The sequence below is a fragment of the Pyrus communis genome, chromosome 16, assembly GCF_041283825.1.
Source record: "Pyrus communis isolate YQ-2024b chromosome 16, ASM4128382v1, whole genome shotgun sequence".
Lineage (NCBI taxonomy): Eukaryota > Viridiplantae > Streptophyta > Magnoliopsida > Rosales > Rosaceae > Pyrus > Pyrus communis.
The window spans coordinates 7508880-7519885 of record NC_142580.1 but is presented as its reverse complement, the minus strand read 5'-3'; the positions used below and the strand labels follow the sequence as shown (position 1 = coordinate 7519885).

The window sequence follows — 11006 nt, the reverse complement described above, 5'->3', positions numbered from 1 at the left end:
GCTGTGAACTTTTCGTTAAAACGTTTAAAATTAATTAACACAATTTATCTTGATTTTCCTTGCTGGCATCAAAATTAATTACAAAAGGTAAAGGCGTAATTGTGTAGGAATATAGGGTTATAAATGAACGACAATCTTGGTTGGCGGTTTGAAACCGGACACGTGGAGGCGCAAACAGCCGTGAAAAGCATAGGGAGTGCTTTCAAATTGATTGTTAATGTCAGCTAGCAGTAGTACACATGCCAACAAGATCTTTTTCGGATTCTTTTTGTGAGAATTTTGAGAATTTGTGAATTTGTATATATTTATCGTATATTATACAGTTATTTTTTATCTAATATTATTTATATTTAATTTTAAATAAAAATATTTAAAATATTTTTTAACTATACAATATAAGATAAAAAAACATAATTTATGAATTTCTAAGATTTCCATAAAAAGAATCTGACAAAGATTCGAATTTGTACACATGCATGTTGTACATCTGTACACATGCATGTTGTACATCTGTACACATGCCGTGCAAGTGCACAATTCAAATTTCTCAAAAATTAATATAAAATGGTTGTTAAAATTGTCTCGAATTCGTACACATGCATGTTGTACATCTGTACACATGCCGTGCAAGTGCACAATTCAAAATTCTCAAAAATTAATATAAAATGGTTGTTAAAATTGTTGGTGACGCGATCTTGAAATAGGAATCTCTTTCTTTTTATTTCCTTTCCTTTTTTCATATTTGAACGGTCATGGTTAAGCTACGTCAATATCTTATATTAATTTTCTATAAAAAGAGAAAAACAAAATAGAGAATGTGAGAGGAGGGGATGGAAGAGAATGGAAAGATGAAGGGAGAGAATCCTAGTTCCATGACCTTTCAATTTTCGTTGCTAGTTCATATCTTTAGCCATTATTTTTAGAGTAAATTGTAACAATTGTCCTTTAACTTTTATCAAATTGGAGTTATGGTCCCTCAACTAAAAATTCATTATCTTTAGTCCATCAACTCATCAAAATGTGTAGCTATGATCATTTTTATCAACTTGGTCGAAATTTTGTCAAAATAAGTTATGTTGGAATGACCATTGCTACAATTGGATCTCTCAACTCATCAAAACGTGTAGCTAAGACCTTTTTCTTCAACTTTGTTAGAATTTTGTTAAAATGAGTTATGTTGGAATGATCATTGCTACAGTTGGGTTAAAACTTGAGAGATCATTGCTACAATTGGGTTAAAGCTCGAGAGACCGTTGCTACAATTGGGTTAAAGCTTGAGAGACCGTTACTCCAATTGGGTTAAAGTTAAGGGATCATTTCTCTAGTTAGATTAAAGTTGAGAGACCAATGGTAATGGATTTTTAGTTGAGGGACCACAGCTGCACGTTTTGATGAGTTGAGGGACTAATGGTAATGGATTTTTAGTCAAGAGATCATTGCTCCAATTGAGTTAAAGTTAAGGGATCATTACTACAATTTACTCTTATTTCTAAGTAACTATTTCGTCGGTAAAAGTTTATTTTATATAGAAGAAAAACTTAGAAGAGAAAGTTGGGCGATGGATAACTTGGATGGAAGGCTTTGCAAAATATATATATATATATATATATATATATTCCGTGTTTTAATTTATTATAGTGTTCATAACTTTTATATTGATTATTTTTCTTTAGTTTTAGTGACAAGATTAATTTGGTATATTCATGCTCTTTTAATTAACAAAAACATATTTTTGTTAAAAGGTAGTATAGATTAACAACTTCGGACACCTCCCTAATAGATTGGACGTCACTTGGGTAATGACACTGCGTGGACATCAATATCTTGTCTGGGTAATGACACTGCGTGGACATCAATATCTTGTCGCTTGGTTGAGGGAAGGTAACGCATTTTATATGTGTACATCATATCTCTTCTAGCAAGACGCATTTTGGATATAAGACCGAAGACCAAAACTTTGTGAGCTTACCCCGGAGCTAAAAATATCTTGATGGAGAATGAGTTGTGACTAGTTAAATATATGAGACTTACTTGTATTAAATAGGTCATTAACAATACGATTAATAAACGCAGTTCAAGTAGCAACGTTCAAATAAATATAATGTACATATTCATTTAGTTTGAATTTCTCCTTTTTCTTAACAAACGATATTATATAAACTAAGTGGATGAGGTGGTTTTAGCTTCACAATGGGTTATCACTAATGTGTTCAAATTTGTCTTTGTCAATAATCGAGCATAAACATTTTACTTATAAGCGAAAATGAATACAACTAGACTATAATCCTAATCATCTCCAACAATGACCTAAAACCTAAAATTTCCCCTCCCCCCCCCCCCCAAAAAATATACTCCAACCCATGACCTAAAATTAACCTAAAACCTAAAACTCATTTGAGGGTCAAATACCAGCCCAGATTTAAGCCACAAACCAAAATGGGCCCCACCAACTGAGATTGAAACTGGGGCTGTGAAGCCCAGTTTCCACTTCCGGACGCGCGCACGCGCTGCACGCGCGATGACAATCTGCCAAACAACAACCCCACGTGGGGTTGTTCCCTCAGGTTTCAAAGGTAAAAGCAGCCTAACGGCTACTTTTTGTAATCCAATGGTGATGTTAAATGGGCCGTTGGTTAATCCAACGGTCCAGGTTCAAATTTTTTTTTTTTTTAGTTTTATATTTATGTATTTATTGAATCCAACGGCTTAGATCAAATATAATTAAATATAACGGTAAAAAAAAAGATCTAACGGTCCAAATTTAAATCCAACGGCTAGAATAATTTTAAAAAATTATTTAACTTAAAATTCAACCAAAAACTCTACAAATACCTATGTATTTGTTCAAACATCCACACAAAACTCACTTTTCTCCTACAATTCTTCCAATTTTTCTTTATACCATTTATTCTCATTTCCAGAATTTTCAAGATGGCAAAAGAGCATGTTAGAGGTCGTAATTGGACCTTTGACGAAGATATTGCTTTATGTTTGGCATGGATTTCGATTAGCGAAGATGGTGCCGTCGGCACCAATCAAAATAGAAAGGTTTAATGGGGTAAAATCGTTGATAAGTTCCATGAAAACTCCAACGCCGGTCGAAGGGAAGTTGGTGGTGTTTATGATCGATGGAAGATTATCAACAAAGCGTGCACTTTGTGGAAAGGAAGCTTGGAGAGAGCCATGGTTGACATGGCTAGTGGAAGGGGCACCTCAGAAATTGTGAGTTTATCTGTTGATATTTTATTTGTCATGCTCATAATAGTATTTTGCAATTAATTGTTTTTATATATTTGTTGCATAGGGTGACAAAGCAATGGCAATTTACAAGACAAGAACTACACCAAAAAATCAAGCTTTGAAATTGCATCATGCTTGGAACATCCTCAAGGATTGTCCGAGGTGGGGAACCGATGCGAACCAACAATGTGGAAGATTATTTCATAATGAAGCCCCACCCCCAAATGATGTGAAGGTGTGAATTTTGCCGACAATGAATGTGTCGAACAAATGACCCCAACTTCTTCTTTTGCAAGGCCCCCGGGTAGAGATAAGCAAAAGGAAGCAAAGAGAAAAGGGAAGTTCCAAGATCCGACACGTGCACAATTTGCTAACGAAATGACAATAATGAACGAAATCTAGTCCCGTCGGCAAGAAGAATCGGCCCAAATGCTTTTGGCCATGAAGGAAGAAGGGGATAGGGAGCAAGAAAGGTACGAAACTAATTTGATAATGGAGGACCTCGACAAATACACTCCAGAGAGGAAGAGATACTTACGTGGTAAGCAAAAGGAAATTTTACGAAGGAATGCCACAAGGAGTATATTTCAAGATGATGATTCATCTCAAGACTATAACCTAAGTCCATCACCAAGTCAAAATGGTGAATATCATTATTAAGTTTATGTAGTCTATGAGTTTTCGATTGTATTAAGTTTATGTAGTTTATTAATTTTTTTTTTTTTTAAGTTTATGTGGTTTATTAATTGTCTTTTTTATTTTTTAAATTTATGTGGTTTATTAAATGTCGTTGGTATTAAGTTTATGTGGTTTATCTTGATTTTCATGTATTGATTTAGTGATTTTTCAAAATTTATCGGAATTTAAATATTTTTAGGTTAAAATGTTCATAAAATTAATTTAGGATAGTCTACATAAATTTTTTTTTTTTTAAAGTTAATTTTAAAAAAAATAGCCTTAATTCATTATTTGATAATCTGGGGCTAAAATTTTAAGCCAGAAGGGTTGGAGTAGAAAAGCTGTTTCTGGGCTAAAACCTAAATTTTCTGGGCTAAATATTTTTAGGTTTTAGGTCATCATTGGAGATGGTCTAAGTGACCTAAATTTCTACTCGAAGGAAATCTCTTGTTGACCGTACAATGTTGATTGAAAACTGTACACTGTTTCCTAAAAAAAGAACGGAACTTTAACGAAAAGCTTTCGGTACTGTTCACTTTAACGAAAAACCATATTTTTACACTAAAAAGTCAATTATGATACTATTCACTTTACCCTCTATTTTGTTCTTATCGTTAAAACTCAAAGTTTTCAAGCTCTTTTTATTAGTTTTACTAGCAGAGATCACATACTTTGTGTGTGTGAACAATTTTTCTTAATAAGTGCATATTTTTTCTTAATATTGCATAATTATTGTTTTGTCATAGAAAAATAGGTATATGATTGTTATTTTCTCACAAAATGAGGGTAAAATAGGAAAAATAGGGATATGAATGTCATTTTGTCAAACGGTACAAAATTAAAGCCTTTTCAACTGCCCACCTCCTCTCACTTTCTCCTCAAGCGCAACCATTTCAGTTCATTCAAACTATTCAAAAAACATCATGGTTTCATTTACATATATGGAAAAATGATAGTGAGACAATTTCTCTTAATAAGTACGTATGTTTTATTTTATGTAAATATTTTGAAACAAAATTACTATTTTGCCATCCTTATGTAAATATTGTGTATCAAAAATAAGGGCAAAATAGGAAAAAAAAGAAAAAGTTCAAAAGATACAAAATTACTATTTTACCCTCTGCATGTCAACATTATGTATAAAAAATGAGAACAAAATAGGAAAAATGGATAAAAAGTTGACGATGCATCTTCTCTTAATAGAATAGAATAGAATAGATTAATATTTGCAATAATAGGGGCATGGGGTAGGCTGAGTTCTTCTGCTAAAGGAAAATGAAGCAAGGTCGGTAGGGACTGTAGGGTGGTGACAACGTGGATTCAACTACCAAGGGAAGCAACTGTTTTATTAATAATAATTGTAAATAAATAAGAAAAATTTAGCCAAACTGATATATGGAGTTAGTATAATTTCTCATTTTAGTTGTTAAGATTTAAATTGATTGAAGTGGTCCCTAAATTTGTCAACCGTAAATCATTTTGGTCATTAAGTGAAAATCTCTGTTAAATAAGGACCAAAATGACAAAAATGTCCTCAAATTTTGTCAAACGATTTTGTTCTATTGTTTATTAAATTGAGAGTATTTTTGTCATTTTAGTCTTTATTAAATAAATTTTTTTTACGGAATAGCAAAAATGATTGATGATGAACAAACTTAGGAACCGCTTTTATTTCAAATTTCATAAACCAAAGTGATAAACTATGTCATTTTCAGAGACCATTTTAGCGAAAATGTCAAAAAAAAAAAAGGAATCAAAGAGTTGTTTTGTGGCCATCCAAAGTGGAGCGAATATTTGTCTTCTAACCCTAACTTCACCTAACTGCGGTTTGTTTGGCTCTAAATAAACGATGGATCAGAAGTCCAAGTTTGACATATGAGGAAGGTATGTTGATAAAATTGTGGTCCCTTTAAAATTCACAGCCAATGGTATTTATATAACAATACTTGTTGGCTAGATGTATATGAGGCATGCTAGATCCTAGTAAAAAAAAATTTAAATGAAGACACATTTGGGTCTAAAAATTTCTTCGCGTAAATTGGTCGACCTACACCGCAAGGACAAGAACTCTTGAAGATATGAATTCCAAACTCCGAATTTGGAAGAAAAATGTTTTTCATTTTGGTACATGAGACACACTAGATCCCAAGATTAAAACAAAACATAAATGAATTTAGGTTTGGGAACCAACACAATATCTTTTTGCATCAATTGATCCCCGCCACAAGAATGGCTCTCAAAGGGCGAAGCCACACTATGGTTGGAGTCATTGTAGCCAACCCTTATAGGCATTCCTAGCTCCGCTGTTGATTGCGATTGCAAATATTTTACATGAGAGTTTCTTTGAGGAAGGGAAAATCACATATATACGGACTTATTTGATAAATATTTCATTTTTTGCTTTAATCTTATTATAATGATATGGAACAAAAGTATGTGATATAATTGGAAGAAGTTTGAAGGATATATGGTGGAAGAAATGTGAAATGAATGTTAATGGAATGACACACAAAATAAAATTAAAACCCGAAACTCTTTTAACTTTCAATTAATTGTTTTCATGTATTCTCCTTTATTTCTCCCTCATCACTCCCGCCATGCCCTTTAATTTCATCATTCTTTACTTAAAACTTCTGTCATTTATTTTCCGTCTATATGAAGCATCAAACAATAAAAAATAAATATATGTGAATAAAAACGAAATTTTTATCAACGGAATATTGAATTAAACTTAGAAAGCGTAATCTCCGTGGTTTCATATGTGCGATTGACGAGTAAAATCAAACTCAAGTCAGAGCCCATAACATTTATGAAATGAAGTCACAGGACCCAAGAGCCCAGCTGTTAACAATCTTCAAACAATTACTTATCTAGTAATTAGGGAAAACATTTCCATGCGACGGTTTGGCCGAGTGGTCTAAGGCGCCAGATTTAGGCTCTGGTCCGAAAGGGCGTGGGTTCAAATCCCACAGCCGTCAAAATGTTTTTTATTATTTTTTGTATAACCATAGACTTATGCTGATTCTAACTCACCACTCTATTTTTTATCACCATTTAAGCTAACCGCAAACAATCACTCTCAGCTAAAGAAAATACGGACATTTTAAGTTCAAATTACCTTTCAGTAAAAAATGACGCTCACAAACCTCGTTGCATTTAATTAAGAAAGAACAATTTGTAGTTAAACGATGCAAAACAAATTTCTTTCTTTATTTTTCTTTGACATGAACAAAGATTTTTCTAATTAAATGGGCTAATGTGATATTTTGTTGGTGATACTGTCATAACCGCTACATATCACATGAATCATAATTTCATATTTTTGGGGAAAAATAATTTTCGCACATCATTTTTGTTTTTTTTTTACTCTTATTTAATTCTAGCATTTTGATACAAGAAATAAGAAATAATCATAATATATAAATAAATATGATTGTGCAGAAAGAGAAAAGAGATGTATGTAAATCATATTTCTCAGTATTTGAAAAGATCAGAGCCCTAGTTGGGGTCCAACCTAAATGGGCCAGATTGAACTATATGGAGCCCAATATCCGAAAGAGTAAGTAAGCCCAAATATTGTTTCCAAAGTGTAATGGATCAACGAAAAACCCAACGAATGCAAGAGGAGATCCAAAACGGAGAGCAAAAAGCAGGGGAGGAGGGAGAGGGAGGAGAGAGAGATGGCGGGTGCGTTTTGGGGGACGCGAGTGCTGGAGATAGTGAAGAAGCACGACTCCGGCGGTCTTGTTTGGAAGAGAATAAAGCTGACCACCACCCGTAAAGCCAACGCCAAGAAGCGCCTCCTCCGCGTTTGGCAGGTTCTCTTCTCCTTTCTTACTGTTCCATATCATTGCTGATCTGTCAGCCTCTGATTAGGGTTTTAGGGTTTAGGGTTTTACTGAATACTTGAAATTTTGGAGCTATTAATTGCTTGAAATCGGATTATTTGATGTGAAAAGTTATGTGGCGTGTAAATAGTAGTGCATAAACCTCAGCATTTGGTGAAGGGCTGTTGATTTTAGACATGTGAAAACTGAGAAATTTCCAGTTGGGTTTTCTAAATCATTAGTTTCAACATAAAAATAAGCGGAAGTGATTGAGTTTGGCGACTTTGGTCTCGATAAATGACCATAGTATTGGATTCAATGGAGTAGTGGTATCCTTTCATATTATTCATGTAATCGTAATTTCTGGTAGATTAACCGGGTGTAATAGATGAAATTCCCTACGAAGGAAACTGTGTGATGTATATGCAAAAGCTTGTTTGTTCGTAGTCATTGAGCTTAAACATGATTATCATCTAATGTGATCCCGCTAATACCAGACTGATTGTTTTTCCTTGGAATTCTATTTTCTTCAATCATCTTTTGGATCCTAATTATCAGTCATTGATTCAGTCTAATTCCATTGTGGTGTTTTTGGAGGTACCGAGGATTTATGCTACATTAGTAAGACATGCGTTACAAAACATTATATGGAGGGATTTGAAATGACTAGATGCAGGATTTATTTATGATTACTTGAAAGGAGTCATTTGAAAGTTCTTTGTTTAGCGGCTTTGAAATGATCATGTAGTGCATTTCAAACCCTCTATTTAATAATTTGTTGTGCATTTCTTACTAACGTAGCTTAAATTCCATGGCACTTGGAAATTCCTCATCCAGACACACCATTGTAGTTTTTGCGGGTTATATAATATTTATTCAATGAAAAATGTCAAGTGCAGGTTTTGGCTGCCTGTGGAGTCTATTCTGTACTATACGGGTCTTTTCACCTCTTATAGAATCCTGCCCATTTCAATCATAGTCGGTCTAATCCATGTGCTTATGCCTTTACCATCTCCCTCTAGTATCTGCTTCTGTTTACAAGAACGTCAGGTTGTGGGTTGTTCCATGAAGAGCTACTTCGTATATATACATCTAGATGAAAGCACCGCTAGAATATTGATATTGCAATGTACTTATGGAGTGTGTCTGATACTTGTACACTCAAAATTCTGTGTTGGGATTAATGTTGTGTCACAAAATTGGGTGATCTTCTGTTAGACTAGACTGATATTGAACTTCTGGAAATGCCACTTTCCTTGCAGAATGAAGCTGTCCTGAGGGCATGTGCAGAAACACCTTCACAGTCATCGGGTGCTGCTACTGTTGGAGTGTCTGAGAAAAAAAACACAGGTAGCCAATAATGTGAGTAAGGAAGCTAGGCAAACCTGGATGCATTGGTTCAGGAATAGCAATGCTATAAATGTCAACTATTTGTTATAATCTTCGACTGAATGCTATCGTGAACTTCCATTTTGATCTTTCTATTTCTAGAGTTGAGTGTTTAAGTCCTGGACTGAAAACGATTGTGGTCTTGTATAACGTGGATAACTCCGATGATCAATAAGACTATTCTGTATTGCTTGCTGTCAATGTGTATCTCCAATATGAAGCTTATTGGTTTATGGTAGCTGTATTGCCCGGTAGGAATGTGTCTCTAAGCATGTCATTCAGTAGTCAATGCCAAAACTAAGCTGGCCGTAAACTGAGATTGGCTGTCGGATTTCAGGACATCTTAAGTTACTTTACTTTTAAAACTCATGAAATGACTATTCTTTATGGAGGAAATATCTCTAGGCCTACTGTAATGTTTACGTCCAAATTGTTTGAAGAATTAGGAATTTTATTGTCGAAAGGGATCGTTTAGTGAAATTGCATCAGCAAGTTATCATTGCTAATGAAAAGTCCGCCCTTGGTTTGTAGGGCTGATGGAATTAGGTTATCTTTTAGGGAGGGAATCTTTGCACTCCCAACCATAGGATAATACCGAGCTTTGTCATAGGATGTTGTGTGGTCCATGTTTTTGTGTATATAAGATAACTGATATACCTACTGATGAAATGTGGACACAAAAAAGGCCGAAAAACGGGTTGAAAAATCCTTCACGTTCCCAACCCCTTCTGTAGTATCTAGTACCGTTCAACATCGGAAAACTTAATTAAATTAGTTCATTTTTCGTTGTCTGCATATGTCGCTATCAACTCATAGAATTTGAAGAGAGATGCTTGAGGCCATTCATTGGTGATGAGTTTATGGTTTTTACACGCAACCATATATGATTCCATTACATGAGCTTAATGCTCCTCCATATGTGTGTTCAATATCATATGTGCGTCTTTGTCTTTTATTTATACAAGATTTCTGCAGCAGGGAAATCTAAAGATATTTGACAAGTTAGTGCATCTTTGGATGTTGAAATGTCTCACTTTCTGCTTGCCAAAAAGATGGAAAATTGATCATCTTTTAGTGCAGGGAAGAAAAGGTGAGAAACTAATTGGTCATCGGGGAGGTTGTTGCCGTCCCTTGTTTCCTGTCAAGGAGCTCATCACCTCTAAATCCTTTAATCTTTAGGAAAGAAATAATTTCCGCTCGTTCGGGTTTTTCTTCTGCACACTTATGTTTATTTTTGCTTTTAACGCAAGTGTGCAATGGAGGCATGTGGAGAAGTTACTTCTCCTGAAATAAGCTCAGAGATAAACTTCAGTAGGGTTGCTCTTTTAAGGTGGATTAGCACAGAGTTGATTGGGACAAAAAAAACCCAACCTTTTTTGAGACCCACTCGAGTTTTTTACCCTCTTGAGTAGGAGAGATTTTTTAATGGGTTAGAAACACAGCTTGGTACACCAAGTGTCATAATACTGATGATTGAATGCTTTAAAACAAAATTCTAACTACTTATCTTATGACAATGAATATGCCGATTCGTGTTTTTGACACACTAAAAAATTTCTTAGAGGAAACACAAATATCATCGACCCCCATTTAATTCAATTAGGCCACATAATTTACATCTTTGTGCAACAGTTGGTATTAGCTTTTAAAATCTGTTTGAGGGGTTAAGCTGTGGCAAATAGCTGCCGTGTGGGGAGGTATTTCCTTCTGCCATAGGGAACCTACCCACCTACTGAATGCCTCATTTAAATATACCAACAAAAAAATTATCCAACCCTCCCTCTTGAGATTCTCAAACATTGGATTCCTTTTAGCTGTGCAGTTTTAGTTCCATCTCTACTTCCCTTTGTCACAATTTGGGTAGGGACATAT

General features: G+C 34.5%; 1 protein-coding gene and 1 non-coding gene across 2 annotated transcripts; both read left to right on the top strand.

Annotated features, from left to right (window-relative positions):
• Positions 1-6816: 6816 nt before the first annotated feature.
• TRNAL-UAG (transfer RNA leucine (anticodon UAG)) lies at positions 6817-6896 on the top strand. Its single transcript has one exon. It is a non-coding gene; the product is annotated as a tRNA-Leu (tRNA).
• A 627-nt stretch (positions 6897-7523) lies between these two features.
• Positions 7524-9335, top strand: LOC137732137 (uncharacterized). The gene is made up of 2 exons (XM_088687263.1): positions 7524-7736; positions 9008-9335. Exons 1-2 carry the CDS (start codon positions 7599-7601, stop codon positions 9104-9106), a joined length of 237 nt encoding a protein of 78 aa, XP_088543389.1. The 5' UTR covers positions 7524-7598; the 3' UTR covers positions 9107-9335.
• Positions 9336-11006: the final 1671 nt, after the last annotated feature.